Source organism: Centroberyx gerrardi, chromosome 9, assembly GCF_048128805.1.
Source record: "Centroberyx gerrardi isolate f3 chromosome 9, fCenGer3.hap1.cur.20231027, whole genome shotgun sequence".
In the NCBI taxonomy this organism is placed as follows: Eukaryota; Metazoa; Chordata; class Actinopteri; order Beryciformes; family Berycidae; genus Centroberyx; species Centroberyx gerrardi.
Genome location: NC_136005.1, coordinates 22,280,352 through 22,300,684, shown reverse-complemented (window position 1 = coordinate 22,300,684; position 20,333 = coordinate 22,280,352). Strand labels below are relative to the sequence as shown.

Sequence of the window (20,333 nt, the reverse complement as noted above, 5' to 3'; positions counted from 1 at the left end):
CACCGCTGACACAGGCCGGAACCTGCCTGGCTCAGGAGCTATGGTGTGTGTAAGTGTGTGTGTGTGTGTGTGTGTGTGTGTGTCTGGTCCAGTATGGGAAATACTGTGTTTGTGTTATCCTTTCTCCTCCTGAGGAAAAGGGTCAGTAGTCTAGACAAGTCTGATAGGGAAATTAGAAATTCCACTCAAAGAGTCAATAATATACCGTAGGTGTGTCCCGCTGCCATAACTTCCCAGAAACAGGCTGTGTGTTATAACCTTGTTGGCTAGGAATCTGGTTTCTTAAATTATGGGTCAGGACCCAGAAATGAATTGTGTGCCTATTGCTCATGGGTCCTCACATTAGGTCCCACAGCGAGAAATTAAATTCCTTATTTGAGTGCAAAGCTGAAAAGGTTTGAGGACCCATAATTTAAGTCATGCTGTCTTGCAAAGGTTTGTCAAGTGGATATGACTCTATATGTTTATGCCAAATTGTCTCTCTGGTTCAAATAAAGATGAAGAAAGTGTACATTAGCAAAGTGGAAACTCTGCCTTATTTCCTGCAGAGAGAAAAATGCACTCGCATCTGACGCAGGGTGATCCTGACATCATGGAGTCGAAGCTCCCGAGACTCAAGAGCCTATCTGTCATCACGGACCACCTCAGAAGACCGCCTCCCTCTGACCCATAGCCAACCCAGTAAAGTAAATACTTCCTCCACTGCCTTAAAAAGAGTAGTAATATCAGTGAGTCAGGACACACACGCACGCACACGCACACGCACACGCACACGCACACGCACACGCACACGCACACGCACACACACCCTGGTAGGTATATCGTCTGTTTGCATTCCAATAGAGATAAAACCAAGATTTCATCATTAGAGTAGTGGCATCTGGGGTCTATGATATCACTTACGCCTATAAAATGATAGTGAATTATGGGATATCATGCACTCCCTGTGTGTGTGCTGCACTCCTGCCAGAAAAAGCAAATACCCCATCTATCAAACTATCCCAAGTTTTCATGGGTTTCACTGGACTGCTTTCACTGATGTAGATAGATAGATAGATAGATAGATAGATATAAATTTATGAATGTGTCACTCTTCAACAAACAAGTCAAACAAAGCAACAAACACAATAACCCAAAAAAAAGAAAGTTGAGGACCACTCATCAAGAGTTAGGAGACACAGGCTAAAAACAATACACATAGAAAAATATACTAGAATATATATATATACATATGTATATACATACATACACACAAATATACACACACATAAGTACATACATTCTTACAGATACATTGATACACATATACATACATACACACACACACACACACACACACACACACAAGAGAAAAAAAAAAGTCATATTACACACACACAAACACAAAGGATATAAAACAATCTTAATACTGCATTATAAAATGTAGACACTCATGAATTCGTGGATACAGTATTTACCAGCTAAAACTACACACAATTTATTTAAATCATCGTACTCATTAACATTTGCAACATGGTTTGAAAGTTGAAAAAACAATTCAGAACGAATGTCTGTATAGAGTTCACAGTGTAAGAGTACATGGGCTTCTGATTCAATAGAACCATTATTACAGAGTACAGAACCGTCTATCGGCTGGGGTGTTTGTTTTCTATCAGTTTCTATAGCTAAAGGTGCAACTCCACATGTATGTCTTAGGTTTGATCGCCCCCTAATGGCTAGAATGGGAACATACCGCCAACGAGCTGCAGTTCCACCTTCTGGCCACCGGGGGCGAAGTGCACGCGGAAGTAGAGGCAGAGGGAAAGGGGAGGAAGGAAGCTGACAAGCCGTAGAGAGAGAGGACTGCAAAAAGGCCGGACTTGAGCTTTAATTCCTGTCGTTTTAATCAAAACAAGACAGCCGAACCTTGCCAAAATGTCGAAGAACACAGTGTCCGACCGCTTCAGGCGAGTAGACGTGGACGAATACGACGAGAACAAATTTGTGGATGAGGAGGACGGAGGAGAAAACCAGCTGGGTCCTGACGAGGCAGAGGTTGATTCCCTGATCAGACAATATCCTTTACATGATTAGCCTGCCTGTTAGCATGCACGGTCTGCAGACAAAAAACAGGCACAGTCGGCAGGCCGGTGTATTTTCAGGGCTAGGATGTATTCCACAATATTTATCGATAAGTGTATGCTAGTTGAAGCTATGTATGATGGGCGTCTTTCAAGTAGGCCAGTCACTGTCCAGACTTGTCTAGCAGCCACATTCCTGGGATTTCTGCTCCCCAGAGAGGAAAAAAGCTCTCTGCACTCACAGCAAGCTAGTTTAACTTTATTCAATTAAAAGTTAGCCGTTATATCTCACAGTGACTTCACTGACCACGCCTGTTACAGCGTGTGTTTAATATTACTCATGCATATCCTACTCTGTTGCTTTATTGTGGTGTTGTAGCTCAGTGAGTTGATGGTACCAACACTGTCTGGGTTAGGTTTGACTCGTGCCTAAAATGTATACATGGTACAGTAAGGAACTTTGGGTAAAAGTGTCTACCCAATGGCATATGATATTGATTTGTAGCCATCATTAAAGCCAGTAGCAAGCTAAGGCTGTGGCCTCTGTGGAATAGGCCTTATAAGGTATGAACTTGCTGCACTTCCTCATTGAATACCGTAAATCACTAACACTGCACATGCTGGTGGAGCACCTCAGGTTACTGTGGAGGAGACACAGGGCAGTCATTTGTGCGCTCATAACAGGAACACAAAGTTAAAATGAATTAGTATGCAGGATTGTGATGGCTCCACAGTGGGCATTCTTATTATGTTTCGGCTCCTGTCCAATGTCTTTTCAAAGCTGTTGATGAAGGGGCGGGTCCTGGTGTGTTTGCATCCTTAACCCTGTCTGCACAGGAAACCTCATGGAGGCTTTACACGCAGTTCTGAAGAACCCCCCCATCAACACAAAGAACCAGAACGTCAAGGTCGGTTTATTTTGTCTTTTGTCAGTTATGCGTCATGTATTCAGCACAATATAGTTTTTCAACATCAAGGTGAGGGCTCTTGCACTCCTGAATGATGAAACTACTTGACACGGACTTTACTAAATATAAAAAATCGAATGAAATATATTCAGTGTGTATTTTGTCCAGGTCTGTTAGGAACTGATCGTTTAGGGTTCTTATACATCTCTGCGAAGCCTGGAGAAGTATGGAAAATATTGATCTGTCCTGTTGGTCCATATGGTGACAGATTTCATATAGTTGTAGACCCACTGTCATTTCAAATATGGTGATATCTGTTGTGAAGACTCATCTTCCACTATGAAGGCCTAGTTGACAGTCATATTGCCCAGCCGCTTTCAGCATACATTGTGTTGAACAGCAACTACATCTTCAGGTCTGGAAAAAATGAATTGAAATGTGTATGAACCCTGTTCTGTGGTTATTATCTCCCTGTCATAACCAGGATCGTGCTGAAGGTCTGGTGCTGAAGGTGCTCAGCTCCTTTAAGAGCAGCGACATCGAGAAGGGGGTGCAATCCCTGGACAAGAACGGCGTGGACCTGCTGATGAAATACATCTACAAAGGCTTTGAGAGGCCGTCGGAGAACAGCAGCGCCGTCCTCCTGCAGTGGCACGAAAAGGTAGGCCTGATTTTTAAAGAGTGCTTTTATAATTTATTATACTGGGAGAGTGTCAGGAAAGATTGGAGAGAGAGAGGAGGAGGAGCTGACATGACAAGGGTGGTAAGCAGGATTAGAGTCCTTTTTTTATTAGATGTAACTTTAGAAGTAAATGAACTAACTTATAGAAGACAAGTGACTCTTGGATAAAAGTATGATCTTCTTTTTAAGGCCTCTTCCAGTGAGTCTGTAGTTTAGGGGTCAGAAAGGGCAAGCTGGGAGAGACAGATGTGGCCACAGATGTCAGAGATGTGACAGATTCCTCAGATCTGTGTTCAGGATGAGGCAGCCAGACTTCAATTAATACTAAAACAAAATCTAATCATCTGTTTCCCTCCTGTGTTTGCAGGCTCTCTCAGCCGGTGGAGTGGGCTGCATCGTCCGGGTACTAACAGCGAGGAAGACGGTCTAACAGGAGAGCAGAGGAGCAGTACACTCTACATCGCTGAGAGAGAGAGGGGGTGCGGTACTCAATGTAATCTAACGGATGGCACAGGGACTAAAAGAAAAATAAAACAGATTTTTAACCCAGTGGGACCCTGATGGGAGATTTTCTTACTAGGCTTGGCCTAGACAAAACATCACATCTGGGTCACACTTGGTTAAAAAAAAACAGATTTTCTTACTTCTTCCCATGTGTGATGACAGCCTACTAAATTGTTTTCCTCACAGGGTGCTACAGATAACTTCCCACCCCGCGTGTCTGTGCTGCTTCCCTGATCTCTCTGTTCCCCGTCTCCATTTCATTCTTACACAGTACATGCTACACACCATACTACATGCTCATATGAACAACTCTTTCTTTCATACATTTGTGCTTGGTGACAGGCATGATTTCTAGCATTGTATACTCCATTGACTCTCCCGACACATGTGCTTACATACACACACACACATATACATATACATATACACACGCATGGTTTCAGCTTTGTTTCTCTCAGGAAAATCTCTCAAAAAACCAGTATTTGTTTCCCATCACTCTCTCTGTGTCTCTGCTAAAGTGCTGACTAGAGACTTCCTGATGGAATGAAAGCATGATTCTCTCAGTAAATCCTCTCATTGCCTCTCCCTGACACTTTAGCAGTGGGAGTCTCCTGAAAAGCGCAGTCACAGATGGAGGCTGGTGGATTTGCTTGTGGGGGTCGCCATTCACCCTGGGGAGGACAGGAGGGAGGGGAGGGGGGGTGGGGGTGGGGGGGGTGGGTGGGTATCTTCCATCTATCCATCCGCCCTGCCTGCCCTAGTTAAGGATTATTACCCACGATGCAGCACAGCCTGCTGTCTCCCCCACCACTCTTATTAATCCCACTTTAGTGTTCCTCCCATCCTGTCTATGTCTGCCTCTCTCTTGCTCTCTCCCATTCACTCACTTATACTGTACAGGGCATTATCTGGCTCTGCTGTTACTGTTGGTAGGAGATGCATTTTTTCCTGTACTTTCAGGAAAATGACATGTCACCATGTGAATTCTTTCTCAGATTATGTTTTTTATTTTGTTATTTAACAGGAAATCTAATCTAGGATTATACTTTTTTTTTTCTCCTCCCCCTGTGTTATTGTTTTGTGGTAATTATGATGTTTGCCTCATAGCCAAACCCCTGCTCGATCAAAATTAAGAACATGGTTCAGAGGTTTGATGAAATCAGCATGCTTGCTGTGCAGGAAGGACTCAGTCATTAAGAAAATGAATATTTTGCCTACTCTGTGAACGGAGAGTGACTTAATTATATATGAACTCCCTAATCTTGCTGATTAAGAATAACTGTCTCACCATGCAACCGATTCAAAACCATTATTTGCATGATCCCACTCTAACTTGTGAGATTGGGTTTTATTTCAAGCATTTCATGCCTGTCGTTTGTACCTTGTTAACAACATGTTTTGGGTCTCTTCTGGTAAAATCCTGTGCTTTTTGCATTGAATCAGAGTTTAATTTCATGCTCTGGGATTTTAAAAATAAAATACCCAAGCACAGTACTGTGTTTCAATAGGAGATCATAATATTACTACTACATACATATTTTCCCTTCACTTTTTCTATAATGAGGAGGAGATCCTGAACATGTTGTCTAAGTTTTGTCTGCCTTATCAGGTAGATTGCTTTCGTTGCCAAATGATTTATTTTGCTTTCATGGAAATATTGTAGGCTACATTGATGGTTTAAGCAGCCCTTTTGTATTAGAGAAGAATTTTAAAGATAAACAAAGTTGTTGAGTAATATAATATATATAAACATGAAAGCAAAGTGTGTTACGGTTCAATAAGTTGCTTTGTTTTGCTCATGTATTCTTAATACTACTTTTGAAATGAAGCAGTAGTAGTGTTAAGGGGAATTCAGTTCCAGCACCTGTTTTTCCCGCTCATTTCCAATCAAGCACTGAGTGAAGATTACTCATGGAATTTCTCAAGGGAAGTTGCTTTTTATAAACCATGAAAGCATCATCAGCTATATTTTAATCACGAGTTAATTTAGAATCACTAGTTGATAAATAGACATGGGTTTTCATGTTTGAATACTGTCATCAGTGGTGATGCATCCAGACATTAGATACCTTTTCTAATGCAGTAATGGCTAGTTTTACATGGGAACAAAAAGGATTTGTAAAAATCAGATGTTTTTGTTACTGCATGTATATCTAGCCAGAGATGCTCTTCTGACCAAACTGATGTACAAACTGCCTTACTCAAATATTCCTTTTTTATGTTTGTGCTTTTCTGACAAAATAATAAAAGGTATGAATGCTGATCAGAAGTTGTCATGATATGTTACATGCACATGTTCAATTCATTCTTGATGGAGGGGTGAATACAAGTCAAATATGACATCAATTTTCAGTGGTACAAGGATAAGTGCTGTTTTATGCATCGGTGCTGCAGACATGCACTGACATTATCATGCTTAATTTGATTGTATAGTTCTTTTATTACATTTTTTATTAAAAAAATGGATACAATACAGTATAGCAATACATTATGAGAAAAAACACCTATTTACAAATCATAAAAATAGAATACATCTTGGTAATTGACTATGGATGGAGTATTATGGCACATTAATGATGTTGTAATGACTGCAACTATTGATGGGGTTTCTATCTGATGCACTTGTGCAACCTAGTGTGGGTTTGATGGACAATTACCTGAGGACGCATGTTTGACAGTCAAGTCTTCTCTCGCGAAGATGAGCACCATATCAGACTGATGAAAAGAACAGCTACACTCTACAGTCACAACTCCACTTTGGTGACTAATTAGACAAAGGGCTAAGCAACGGTGGGAACTGACCCTTTTTCACGTTCAAGCACTTCCCAATAAGTTAATAATAGGTAGATGTAAATATAGGCTAGCTAAGATTTCTTTTAGTGTCTGTGTGAGGAGGGTGGGAGCCTACATTCTGGGCCAGTGGTGGACCTATCGGCTCCGAGGACTCGATCTAGGTCATCCATAAATAACTATGTAGGGGCAAGGGGAAAACGACAAGACAAAATATCAAGCATTTGAATAACAAAGTCACCACGGACTGAAGTGAGGATTCCAGCGATTACGGCCAATAAATAGCCAGTTTCCTCCAACCAAAAGAGTGTCTTGGGTTCACCCTTTGTGGAGTACACCAGGGGTCTGTATTATATCCACTTTCAATCTACTTCCTGGGTTTGCAGTGCTGTACGCACTCACTGGCCTCTCTCACACTCCAAACAAGTCTTTTTTCAGTCTATTTTACCGATGTGGCTCCATTTCCAAACCACACCCACCCGCTCACGCACTCGCTCTCTGTCAGTGGTGCTGCATGCGGAGGATGCGATTCATCACCGCCCCCTTTGTCTCACGTCATGTAAAGTGCTCTCAGTAGGGGTAGGCGGAGACGGCGATGTAGACGATGAAGGTGGTCTGGTACTCGATGCCTCCGTCTTCGCTGTAGGAGAGCGCTCGGACCTTCATGCGGTAAGTGTGGGGCTCCCTTAGCGCCCGCGTGGTGAACAGCACGCCCTTCAAGTTCTCGTCTCGCAGGGCGAAAGGTAACGTGACGTCCTCGTCCACCACCAGGAAAGTGGTTCTGGGGTGCATCACTCCGTCCTGTGTGTAGGCCACCAGCCTGATCAGGTCCTGGTTGGCTGCGATGCCGAAGGGGAGCGACAGCAGCTTGTACTCCAGGGCGTAGGGGCTCAGCGCGCACTCCAGGTCATTCGGCGGGCAGTTCTTCAGGCAGAATCTACAACATAGACAAATAGGGATTGGTTTTTACAAGTGGTGTTAAACTGATTTCAGATGAGTTAGTTGTGGCAGGAAGAAGAAAATTGCAGTCCAGTGTCTGCTCTCACTATATTGACTTTAATGGAAAAGTTGCAAGATATGACTGTTGAGTAGTGTTTCAGGTCTGTACCGGATCATTTGCTATGGTAACACTGTTAAGCATGGGGCAGAAATGAAGACAAACAAACTATGCCTCTGCCGTATCCATGCTTGGTGGTTAACACCCAGTTTTGCAGACAGGAAGACGTGCCCATTTTTTAATTTTGAGTGATTCATCTTCTAAAACATACATTCTTTGGTTTAGTCAACAAGGATATTGCAGAGTGTTGGATGAAGAGAATCAAGTAGTTTAATGTTTAACTATAAGCACATTGTTTAAATCCCCTAGTGTGAACTAATCGTTTAGTTTGATGTAAGTTTCATTATGTGTCTTTCAGGTTAATCATCAGTGAGTAATGAGAGTATTTACCCTGTTGCTGGGTCCCTCTGGTAGTTAGGTGGACAAGGTGTGTCAATACACTGGTAACTTCCTCTCATGTTGAAGCACATCCTGTTGGCCCCGCACTGGATATTCTGCTCCAGACACTCGTCTATATCTGTGGACACAGCACACAACTTGTCACACAAGCATCACTACATACTATGATGAACACAAGACATACTGCGAGATCATGAAATAATTCAAGAAAGATTCAAGAAATGAAACCACAGTTACGTGATTAGAGGGACAGACAAATGGATGGACGGTTACAGAGAGTAGACGAGATGGAGGTTCTCACCTTGACACGTCTTGCCGTTGGTCATGAGGCGGTAGCCAGCAGGACAGAGACACCTGTGGCTCCCTGGGGTGTTCATACACTCATGCTGACAGGTATCCCTCACCTCACACTCATTAATGTCTGTTCACACACATAAAAACACACACAGAGTGATGTAGACAAAATCAGAAAACAAAATAAACAGTGGATCCTCAAGACACAGATTCCTAGTGAATTTCACATTCCATATTCACAACAAGACCAAGCAAACCCTAAAGCAGCGGTGAGTCCAGTCAAGCATGGAGCCTCATCAGCGGAGAGAGTTTCCCCATCGACTGCTTTCAGCCTCTCCCTCATCTCAACCCTGCCTATCCTCAATAGTTACCTAAGCAGCGGTCACCCCTGGACTCAAACCCCTGCGGACAGGCAGGGAAGCCCCGCTGCGAGGCCAGTGCGCGGGTCTCTCTGCGGCTACGGCCCCTATAGCGCCCCCCTGTGGTGGCCGCATAGGAGTGGTAGCTCTGAGAGGCCAGGTTGTGGTAGAGGCGCTGGTTGGAGCTCCTCTCGGGGGACGACTGCGAGGTGCGGTAGCCGTATGAATAACTCTCGTAGCTGGGCAGCCGCTCCAGCCCGGCGCAGGACTTGCCGTCGCCCAGCAGGTGGCGCCCCGGCGGGCAGGTGCACTTGAAGCTGCCAGGAGTGTTGACGCACTGGTGGGCGCAGGGCTGAGGAAGCCGCTCGCACTCATTTATGTCTGCCCTCAGCACAAAGAAAGACCAGCACCAGAAACACAGAGACAGCAAGTAGGGGAGAAGGCAGGAGAGGAGGAGAATGGAAGGATTGGAGAGATAGAGGAGAAGGAGGATGGATGGAGAGAAAGGTGCAGGAGGAAGTAAAGGAATATGGAAATTGGGTGATAATTAAAGGGGGGATGAATAATGGAATAAAGAGATGGATAAGGAGGTGTAGGCCGTGAAAATAGAAGAGGAGGATGAGGATGAGGGGGGGAAGAAAAGGGGATACGTCAATTACCCCACTGTATGACAATACATTTTCATGTCCCTAAGACAGAAATGTATTGAGACTGTGAATACATTTATCTAATTTGAATGAGAGAGTAAGACTTTTACCTCTCATATCAAATGCAAGTGCCGATTTGAAGATAATGACTTCAAATTACTGTGATAACCAATGCTGACTCTAGTTGACATTTTATCCGGCGGAGCAATATCAAATATCATTCATATTTGATATCAGGTATGCCTCAATATTTGACAAAGACAGACATCGGCGTCCAGTGTTAATGATGTCACAGGGAGAACAGTGAATGTATGCCATTACAAAGCAATAGCAACTCCAGGAAGTAGCCAGACCCAAAGGGAAAGGTCATAATTTGAAAGGTCAAAAGTGGAAGAGAGTGAAAGGTAACAGAGAGTGACAGAGCCAAGAGGTGACGGTGCTGGTCTTGTGATGATGGATGTGTCAAAGGAACCATTCTTTTTCAGTTTTCCTTCCTCTGTAGTCCTTTCTTGCCCTCTCTCTTACTTGTATCTGACCATATACGCTTAGTGTCAACTGATGCCATGCAGTCCACCTCTGCAAAAAGAAGTGGATCTTTACTTTTCAATGATATTGAGTTAGTCAGGGGTTTCCAGTGCAGCGTTTTAGTAATGTGAGCAAGCCGTGGCAGGATATGATGTCTGAACTAATGGCAGATGACAGCAGGATTATTTGAGTTTAAACAAGGGTGAGTCAGAGACAGAGAGAGAAAAGATTGCTGGCAGAAGCAAGGAAGCAGATGGGAGGGTGTAAGGGATGGAGCGGCATGGGGAAGACCAGGGCAAAATAACATTTGAAAATCGTTCTTGATTAATTATCCTCAACTGAACAGAGTTGCACCTGAGCAAGTGGCAACATCACTTGCTTGTTCAGTACAAATCTAGCACTTGGCATGTCATGAAAACTACTGGAATTGTGTTCAAGTACTGTTTTGCCCCGGCCTGGTGAGGGGTGAGGGGGGGACAGGGGGACGAGGGTCGGGGGATGAGGGACACAGAGAAGGTACATACCGAGACAGGGCCGTCCCACCCCCTGAGATCGGTAGCCGCGTGGACAGGTGCAGTGGTAGCTGCCTCTGGTGTTCTCACAGATCTGGTTGTATCTGCACTGATGGGTGCCATCTCTGCACTCATCGATGTCTGCAAGATGCCAACAGGGACACAGACTTTAATCTATCATGATACAGGTAGATTCAAAAGTATCACGGGTTCCGTTTGTTGCTTAATTCACTTAAATATATCAAAACAACTGATGTCTCATTTTACAGAAATCCCTGCACTTATTTAGATATTCAGTGGGTCAGACTGCAAAACTTACGTATCTCACAGTCTGCAGTTTATACATTTACATTCAGCAGATGCTTTTACTTCTGGAGACCTTCAGCTGTGACTCTGTAGCTGAACACTCACCCACACACGTCCCATTGGCACCTTTGGTCATGCCATTGGGGCACAGGTCAATGCAGGTGTAACCACCCCGTGTGTTTTTACATTGCTGGTCGGATCGACACACCCTCTGTCTGCACTCGTTTATATCTGGGGTGACAAAGAGGGAGAGGAGGTTAGATCCAAAATGGAATCAAGTTTATTTCAGGAAATGGGGACAAAGTCTTATTTTAGGTAAAGGGCAGGTTACAGTTTAAAGCCAAGAGATTACTGTAGCCAACAATAGTAAAGTTTATTCTTAATTGTGGTGTTTGTTGGTGTTGTTCTTTTAAAAAAGGCAGTAGTGATTCTGGGGTCCACATGTAGCGTTAATGTTATAAATTACAGGTAAAGCATTCATTGGAGAGGGGAAGCTGTCTAACCTAGACAGCGTCGGTTCCTGAGCTGGTACCCCGGCTCGCAGGCGCAGCGATAGCTACCAATGGTGTTCAGACAGTGTTGATTGCATGGATTGGACTCCTGACACTCATTCACATCTGAACAACAAAGAACACAACTGTAAAACGCAGCATATCAGCCTTGAGACACTTCAAGAAATGAATTGAAATGAAATGAATCAATTGTAAAAAGCATGTTGCTGTACCTGTGCAACTCAGGCCGTCTGCTGTCCTCCTGAAGCCCCGCCCACAGCGCATGACACATCGGTATGAGCCAATGGTGTTCTCACAGTCCTGTCCGTCATGGCACATGTGCCCACCGAGAGAACACTCATCAATGTCTGAGAAGATGGAGAAGAGTGACTGAATTAGAAAAGGACCTGGTACCATAATCATAGAGCAGTGCTGAGCAGTCAACATTACTATGGCAAAAATGTGTGTGTATTGTGTACCCTGGCAGGTCCTGCCGTCGGCTGAGATGGTGAGCCCTCGGGGGCAGGAGCAGTAGTAGGTGCCCATGGCGTTGTGGCAGGCATGAGAACAGGGGTTGCCGGCCTCACACTCGTTCTCATCTGCAGTACAACATGAACATCAATCCAGTGAGTGTCTTGAAAAGCAACTATAAATCTGATTAGAATTATGAATAGCAGTGTTTTGTGTTGAAACATTACCTGCACAGTAGGGCCCAGCAGAATCCAAACTGAAGCCATGAGGACACTGGTTACTGCGATCGCCTGGAAGTACATTTAACATTTAATCTTTAATTTAAGACTAATTTTGAAACAGAAAACATGCAAGGAAAAAAGAAAGAGAAGAAGAAGACTGACAGTAAGAAAAAATACAGAGTGTAATATTAAGCCAATAACTTGGGTCAGTCCATCTCTCACCCATAGATTAAGACATTATTTCTACATTCATCCCTTATAGAAAGCAGTGACCTCACCCTTGGCGATGCTGGCGTGGATGCTGTACTCCAGCACCTCCTCCAGGGGGTGGTAGTGAGCGCTGATGGCCGTGGCGTGCAGCGTCTCCACCAGGTAGGGCATCTTGCCCTTGGACAGGTCGTAGGTGATGGTGTGGTTCCAGGAGTAAGGCACGCTCTCCCTGTCGATGCTGAACATGCGGGTGGACAGAGCGTACAGCTGGCCCGGCCCGGTCTGGATGTAGTCTTCTGTGTAGTCCTGAGTGGAGCACAGCACACATGTGAGGCACGCTTCAAAACTGACATGTTGAAATAGGGAATATATTATTTTTATTGATGCTTTTCTGTGTTAGTTGTGCTGGTTTAATGTCATATTGAATCACATATTGCTGTCCTTCATTCAAATTTGAGGAATATTGGTAACCACTTGAAATAATAATCAATCATGATAGTCACTTTGTAACTTCAATGTAGTAAATATACCTAAAAATACACCATAAAGTCTAATGGCCTGCTGTAGTTATTTGTGTACCTTGATGCTGATGTCAGCATGCGAGGGCAGCTGTAGGATGTGTCCGTTCACTACGATGTCCAATAGCAACGCTCCGTCCGAGTCCAGGCCCCTGGCAATATGGGTCATCCTCAGGATCTCACCTAGCAACATCCAATCACAACACAGATGTTTCTCATATTTCAACCTGATGACGTTACACACACATCCACAATCCTGTCAGCAGCATCTTATCAGTGGCAAATTTCACCATTCCACAGGCAGCAGACTGTATGCACTATGTTTTTATACAGCTCCTTCAGTAGTAATAATAAATACACACACACCCGAGCCTTCTTAGTCTTACCTGTGGCGAACTCCACCTGTGTCTCTCGCCTGAAGACGCCTCCTGTCAGCGTGTAGCCATTGACAGCCTCTCCTGCTTCCTGTGCCGTGGTCCAGTAGATGGGGTTCAGGATGGAGATCAGCTTCCTCATGGCTGGGCCTGGGATTAAAGGCTTGATTTATTATGAGCCTCACTAAGAAAGTTCAGGAGAACATTCTTATTTACAGCGACAACTTAGGCGTAGTGGCTGCCCTAACCCAGCACTGAGTCACATCCAGAAATAGGACATATACACATAATAAATGTATGAAAAACTGACCTAACGTCCTGGGCACATTGGAAATAGTGGCCTGGATGACTCTGCCGCCTGACTTGCTGTCTGAGATGGTGCCGTTGAGGATGGCAATGCCAAACTCAATGTCATTGATGTTCCCTATGATGCTGCCTCGTGCCTTCTGGGGCCCACCTGACAGAGAGAGAAGGTATTTACTTATTAACAGTGTGGTGAGTCCTGCAAATGTACACACACATACATTGACACGCATGCCTTACCTGGGCAAGCCTGAGTGTTACACCTGGACAGCTGGGAGGAGTCTCCCGGACACGGTCGGCCACTGTTGCTAGGAGACGGGCTGTTACAGAGTCGGACACGCGTTCTCTCTCCGCCCCCACAGGAAGCTGAGCAGTCTCCCCAGGGCTGCCAGGAACCCCAGCTACCATCCACTGCAAAGAGACACACCGGAAACATAAATACACACATAAATACACCAGCATCTGGATTTAAAGACAAAACAAACACACATACACACACACAGACATACACACTCTATCCCACCCCACACACTCAGACCAGGTTAAGAAATTAACTTTTTTTTTTTTTTAGGGAAATTAAGTATTTTTTGCCTCCTTGATCTGATTTTATGGGGCATTTTGGTCCTTTTATTCATATTTGGTCATTTTATTTTAAACATATATTACACATCTCACACTTCTTTCCCACTGCTGGAAACTCGTGGCAGGCCTTAAAGAAGAGGATGGTGCCATTTTCCTTTTTTTTTTTTAATGATATTTGTTGTTTTATTTTTTGTTGATGCAGTGGTTTATGTGTGGTTGGCATTTTTGCCTACTGCTGGCTGCATGGAGCCAACATTTGCTACTGCTTCAGGCTGCGTACTCAGTTGTTTTCTTATCAAAAGCTGCTTAATTTTTCTCATCCAGAACGCAAGGGAAAGAATCCTCCAGGCTCCCACAAATCACCTATAACTTTGTGAGTGAAATGCAAAAAAGGGTACTCCTATTTATCGGGTGCATTTTCTGCCACCTCTTTTTTAATTTCATGAGCATTTTATGAACTTTCAAAGACATTTTTGCCTGGAGCCCAATTAATTTACGAAGACGCTGACTCACCTGGGCAATTGGCTGTGCTGCATCTCTGTATCTGTGTGTCTGCTCCTGCGCATGCTCTGCCACCATTGGCTGGTCTGGGGTTGTCACATGTCCTGTAGCGCCTCATCTGGCCTCCGTTACATGTCCTGCTGCAGCTGCCCCAGCTGCTCCAAGGACCCCAGTTACCGTGGACTGACAGACAGACAGGCAAAGAGTCAGACACAAAGAAAGAGATAGAGACAGGCCAAAAGACAGGCAAGTTATATTAATTACTGAATCAAACAAGGGCTTTTTGATCAAACTTTAATGATATAAAATTGTGGATAAAAGTTAGAGTGACTCACTGGGGCAGGGGTCGCTGTTACAGAAGTTGATGTGCACGTCGTTGCCCTCACACTGCCTGCCGCCGTGCTGAGGGGCGGGGCTGGCACAGAGGCGTGTCCTCTGTCTGGTCCCGCCCCCACAGGAAACACTGCAGGCGCCCCAGCTCACCCATGATGACCACTTCCCATCCACTGGAGGGCGAGGGGGGAGAGGAAAGTGGAGTTCAGTCACTCAGTCCTTCATATACTGTATATCACATTCTTCTCGGATGCTGCATGCTACTTTGCCTGGGTGTCTCTTCTCAAATGCTTTTTCATTAAATACAGTAGAAGTCATCGATTCCTCACCAGGACAGACTCTCTCCTTGCAGACTTGTGTTTGAGTGTCCGGGCCCTCGCACTGCGGCCCGTCAAACGCTGGAGGGGGGTTGTTACACAGCCGGATTCTGGACTGCATGCCCTTACCACAGGTCTCACTGCATGGGCTCCATGGCAGCCAGGATCCCCAGTTACCTGACACTGTAACAACATAAACAGAGTCAATACATGCAGGCCTATAGTCCAATACACTCATGTGGGTCCATAGTCTTGCATATTGGAAGCTTCAAAATCTATTTGTTCAATCTATTTGAAATGGTCTGCACCATCTAATTTGCAGGGTAAATGCTTTTAGTTGCATGTAAACTAAATAAAATTCCAACAGTCATGCACAATTACAAAAATGAGAGAATGAACATTTTTGCTACTTCGTACCGTTTTAGTCGAGCAGTTAATTTGGTCGTCTGAGGTTCAGATAAATGGGATTCAAAGCAAAAATGTATGGGATTTCTAAACAACAGCCTATATAAAACAGCCATAGGAGATACACCTCTCTAATAAATTGCTATTTGTACAGTGGACAATCCTCTGCTACATTTACAGGAAATGTACTCACCAGGACAGGGTCTGACGCTACACATGATGACCTCCACTGCCTTTCCCTCGCACGGTCTTCCCCCGTGCTGAGCTGGAGGGTTACTGCAGGTCCGGACCCTGGTTCTGTTGCCCTGACCGCAGGTACGAGAACACTCCTCCCAGGCCGACCACTCCGACCAGTTACCATCCACTGCAGAATGGACAAAGGTGCAGATCTTGGTACGGCATACACACACACACTCAGCAAACACTGACAGGTTAGGATGAATCCTCTCTTTCTCACTCTCTCTCTTTCTTCAAAGCACTCTTACCTGGGCAAGGCTTTCCCTGGCAGCTGCGCGTCTCTGTGTCTGATCCTGTGCAGTGGCGCCCTCCATTGGCAGGTAAAGGATTGTTACACTGCCTCAGCCTCTTCTGAGTCCCAGCACCGCAGGACACACTGCAGGGACCCCACTCCATCCACTCTGAGTAGCCCCCATGGACTGGAACACAAATGAACAAAATACAGCACGACTTTTACCATTTGGTGGACACTTTTATCCAAAGCACCTTACAGTACCATGAATATATTTAGTTTTGGTGGAAACAGAAGCCTACAGAAAAAAATATGGTACAGCAAAAAAGCCCCAAGATGTCCGACTCACCTCGTACAGTGAGAGCGACCCTGACCAGCACTGATCCGAGCAAGTTCCTGGCCACACACTCGTACTCGGCCGTGTCTTCCTTCTGGGCGCTGCTGACCCTGAGGGAGCCGTTGGACAGGGTGGAGAAACGGTCGTTGCCCAGCAGGGGGCGCCCCTGGCGGGACCACTCTATGACCGGGGTGGGCTCTCCCTCCGCCTGGCAGTTCAGCACCACTGTGGTGCCGGCGTCCACCACTGTCTCCACCGGCTCCACAGTGATGGTGGGGGCGCCTGGGAGAAGAGAGGAGAACTTCCATGTGATATAACCCTTCAGTTCGGTTGATAAGGAACCTTTGACTTGTTCTCTTTTTGGAGTAAGAATGCACTTAAACTACAGTACAAATCAAGGCCATTCAATCCTCACATTTAGTTCACAGAGGAAATACAAGATATTATGTTTTACGGTAGTCAGTTGTAAAGATATGTGAAGATTTGTAATTGAGTAGAGTAGATAGAGACTTACTCTGCAAGGTAAGTGTCACACTCCTTTCCACCACCCCAGCATCATTGGTTGCAACACACATGTAGTTGCCCGCATCTTCACCCTGTAAAAAAAACACAATAAAAACATAATTTATTATCAACATTTTTGAAAAGTTCACAAATTCATATACCCGATAAAGAACTTGATTGGTGGAAAAGCTACACATAATGAAAAAAAAGACAAGAGACCATCATTCTAGCGTGCAAGTACTTCTTTTCTTTTATTCACCCTTTTGTATCCAGCACTGTTTAACTTTTCAGTAACTTTTAACACTTTTAATTTTTTACTTTCAGGTCTAAAGACGTCTCACTGTGTGTTTTCCTACCACTGTGCCGTAGATGGCCAGAGAGCCGTTGTCCAGCTGGCGGATGCGGTTGCTGATCTGGATGTTGACGCCACTCTTGCTCCACTGGATTGTGGGTAGCGGGTCTCCCCGAACCTCACAGTTCAGAATGGCATTGCCCCCCAGAGGTTCAATACGGTTGGAGTGGAGGTCCCCATCAATGATAGGTGGCTCTAATACGGAGAAAAGGAGTGTGGTGATATAGCCTATACAAATAAAATGAAATGAAATGAAGTCAAGTCGAGTCACACTGTCTCATGGGAGTGTGGTCCTACCTTTGACATAGACAAAGCCCAGAGACTTGATGGTTCCCACACTGTTTTCTGCCACGCAGGAGTAGGTGCCAGAATCGTCTTTACTCACTCTCTCTATCACCAGCTCACTGTGGCCGTTCACATGGTCGTAGTGAGCTACAGCATCAACAACACGGGATAAAAGATGCCAAGAGAACCTCAGTTAAAAAGTGAAAGCTTAAAAAGGGAAATACCACCACCATACCTTGCATTCATTTATGTTCCTCCTGTATTTGTGCACATTCACTACTGTCCATTCTACCAAAGCCAGAATTTGTCATATCTGATAATCTGTGGATAATTTATTTCTCAGTAAATACTCTTATTTTGATGTAAATCATATTATGAATCATTGTGCATGCATGGCAGCTGCTGCCGCATGTACCTGGGATGATGTTGTTGTTGAAGGCCCAGGTGATTCTGGGCGGGGGGATGCCAGTGACCCCGCAGGCCAGCAGAAGGCGCTCTCCCTTGTTGAGGGCCACGTCCCCCAGCAACTCAGTGAAGGCAGGGTGGGTGTGAACGGACAGGGTGATGGTCCGACTGTCCTGCCCCACGGCGTTAGCGGCCACACAGGTATAGCTGCCTGCATCATCGAGCTGGGAGAGAGGGAGGGCAGATAAGGAGAAGTGGAGGGAAAGTGTTTTTGGAATGCAGCTTTGTGATAAAAGACAAACTCAACACATATCATGCAATAATGCATACATGTAACACAAAATTAGACTAATACACACACATCAAATATTTTGATAGTTATTAATAAACCAAAAAACTATTTGTATTTCTTCATTATCCTTACCTGAGCGATGTCTATAATCAGCTCCCCAGAGGGCAGGATGGTATATTCCCCTGTGCTTTCACTGATAGGATTGCCCTCCTTCTCCCAGGACAGGCTGGGCTGTGGGACACCCTCTGCCACACACACCAACTGGGCCTGGCTGTTCTCCACCACTGCTGCCTCCAGTTCTCCACCACGGATGGAGGGTGGGACTGGAGGGGCAGGAAGGTAAGGAGAGAGGGAAGGAGGACCAAGGATGATGATATCAGTCAATCAAACAATGAACTGTAAATACTACTACTGAATACTAAAAGTTAAAAGTAATGTTTTTTGTCTCTTGTTTGTTTAAAGAACCAAGAAGATTCGAGCCTCTACCGGCCTCAACACTGCATTTTACAGTGTGTGTCACTGGGTTGGACTTCATGGGAAATCTGCTGGATTGCTTTATGGCACAAAACAGGAGGAGGGCCACTGTTCTTCCAGTGCAAACAGAGCTAAAGGTTTCACAGTTTTTGGCAATGGCAGATGGTGGAACTAGTGAAATGCCAATGGAAAAACAATTTCCAACGTATATATCCTCTTCAGTAAAGCAAAAGAGAAAACAAATGCACACAAATTAATTTGACAATGGTATATAACTGTTTGAAAATGTTTTGGCTAAATAAATTGGAATATTAAACTACTGTACTGCTGAGAGCCAATATAAAGATGTGATAGTGTGATAATAACACAACAACAGTAATAGGTGGTGTTTAAAACTTACTCTGTACAGTGAGGCTCATCTCCACACTGGCTGTGCCCGCTGCGTTGGCAGCAGTACAGGTGTAGCGTCCCGTATCACTGGGCTGGGCGAAGGCGATCTGCAGGGATCCTGAACTCAGCACCCGCTGGCGCACAGATTCACTCAGCGGCTGCCCGTCTTTATGCCAGGTGACGGAGGGGGAAGGGGAGCCTTCAGCCTGGCACTGCAGCGTCACAGACGAGTCCAGAGGCGGCAGGTAACTCTGAGTCTCTGAGCTGATCACTGGAGGGACTGCAGGACACAGTGGAAGTTAACCTTGTTCACCCATACACTTTGAAGGAGATGTGTGTATTGCTTTGTTTTCAAATAAGACAAAATACCATGTTGTTGTCAATGCATTTAGAATAAATTTGTATGCTCTAGACTAATGGAATGGAATTCATGAAGCTATGAAGCTAACAGTAATGGTAAAACGAGGAATTGATAAGTGTGCCAAGGATGACTGCCTTAACTTTGGATGACTGGAGGGAGTGCAGGTTGAAAAACACAGATATTACTTACTGAATGTTACTTATCAAGATAATAGGCTATCAGCTCTATCAGAGACTTGTGTAGGAGAAGATCAATTATATCAATATTGTTGTAGATTGTAGGTAGAGGTAAATAAAGGTCATAGATGACTTAATACTCTACTTCAAATCACAGAATAACTACATGCAAATGCCAAATTGTGGATGCAAAACTAAAGCGACCATTTAAAAATATTTGAGATACATGGTATTAAAACATGCACAAGTGTTAATCTACATAAATATACATAACTGATTAGAGTATGACATTGCCATGAGTAAAATATCAATCAGATTGCTGTTACTTGAGTGTGTGACCTACCCTGGACTCTGAGTTTGGTCTTGCCCAGCGCAGTGCCAGCAGGGTTTTGAGCCACACACATGTATGTTCCAGAGTCCAACACAGAAGCCTTGGAGATCTGCAGGCCTCCGTTAGGCAGCACTGTGAAACCAGCACCTAGCACAAAGCAAGAGACATGGCGTTATGATTGAATACTT

At 44.7% G+C, this 20,333-nt stretch overlaps 2 protein-coding genes across 2 annotated transcripts in view; one reads left to right on the top strand and one right to left on the bottom strand.

Annotated features, from left to right (window-relative positions):
• The first annotated feature begins 1,799 nt into the window (after positions 1 to 1,799).
• arpc5b (actin related protein 2/3 complex, subunit 5B) lies at positions 1,800 to 4,585 on the top strand. The gene is made up of 4 exons (XM_078285636.1): positions 1,800 to 2,043; positions 2,885 to 2,968; positions 3,453 to 3,629; positions 4,018 to 4,585. Exons 1-4 carry the CDS (start codon positions 1,915 to 1,917, stop codon positions 4,078 to 4,080), a joined length of 453 nt encoding a protein of 150 aa, XP_078141762.1. The 5' UTR covers positions 1,800 to 1,914; the 3' UTR covers positions 4,081 to 4,585.
• A 1,989-nt stretch (positions 4,586 to 6,574) lies between these two features.
• The window catches only part of hmcn1 (hemicentin 1), a 95,909-nt gene continuing 82,150 nt past the window's right edge, over positions 6,575 to 20,333 (bottom strand). Inside the window, 29 exon segments of the mRNA XM_078285502.1 lie at positions 6,575 to 7,881; positions 8,392 to 8,518; positions 8,702 to 8,821; positions 9,066 to 9,082; positions 9,136 to 9,434; positions 10,750 to 10,878; positions 11,149 to 11,274; positions 11,547 to 11,660; positions 11,768 to 11,902; positions 12,014 to 12,133; positions 12,233 to 12,295; positions 12,505 to 12,742; positions 13,016 to 13,137; positions 13,341 to 13,478; positions 13,639 to 13,785; positions 13,872 to 14,042; positions 14,727 to 14,897; positions 15,050 to 15,220; positions 15,377 to 15,547; positions 15,963 to 16,133; positions 16,255 to 16,425; positions 16,588 to 16,857; positions 17,090 to 17,171; positions 17,436 to 17,626; positions 17,729 to 17,863; positions 18,132 to 18,345; positions 18,546 to 18,736; positions 19,288 to 19,557; positions 20,158 to 20,292. Of these exon segments, the coding sequence (XP_078141628.1) occupies positions 7,495 to 7,881; positions 8,392 to 8,518; positions 8,702 to 8,821; positions 9,066 to 9,082; positions 9,136 to 9,434; positions 10,750 to 10,878; positions 11,149 to 11,274; positions 11,547 to 11,660; positions 11,768 to 11,902; positions 12,014 to 12,133; positions 12,233 to 12,295; positions 12,505 to 12,742; positions 13,016 to 13,137; positions 13,341 to 13,478; positions 13,639 to 13,785; positions 13,872 to 14,042; positions 14,727 to 14,897; positions 15,050 to 15,220; positions 15,377 to 15,547; positions 15,963 to 16,133; positions 16,255 to 16,425; positions 16,588 to 16,857; positions 17,090 to 17,171; positions 17,436 to 17,626; positions 17,729 to 17,863; positions 18,132 to 18,345; positions 18,546 to 18,736; positions 19,288 to 19,557; positions 20,158 to 20,292 (4,796 nt within the window). The 3' untranslated portion in view covers positions 6,575 to 7,494.

What these genes read in the sequence shown, in the direction of transcription:
- arpc5b (XM_078285636.1), top strand. Translation starts at nt 1,915, where the DNA reads ATGTCGAAGAACACAGTGTCCGACCGCTTCAGGCGAGTAGACGTGGAC. An exon ending in ACGAGGCAGAGGTTGATTCC is followed by an intron (nt 2,044 to 2,884) that starts CTGATCAGACAA and finishes TGCATCCTTAAC; the next exon opens with CCTGTCTGCACAGGAAACCT. An exon ending in CAAAGAACCAGAACGTCAAG is followed by an intron (nt 2,969 to 3,452) that starts GTCGGTTTATTT and finishes TGTCATAACCAG; the next exon opens with GATCGTGCTGAAGGTCTGGT.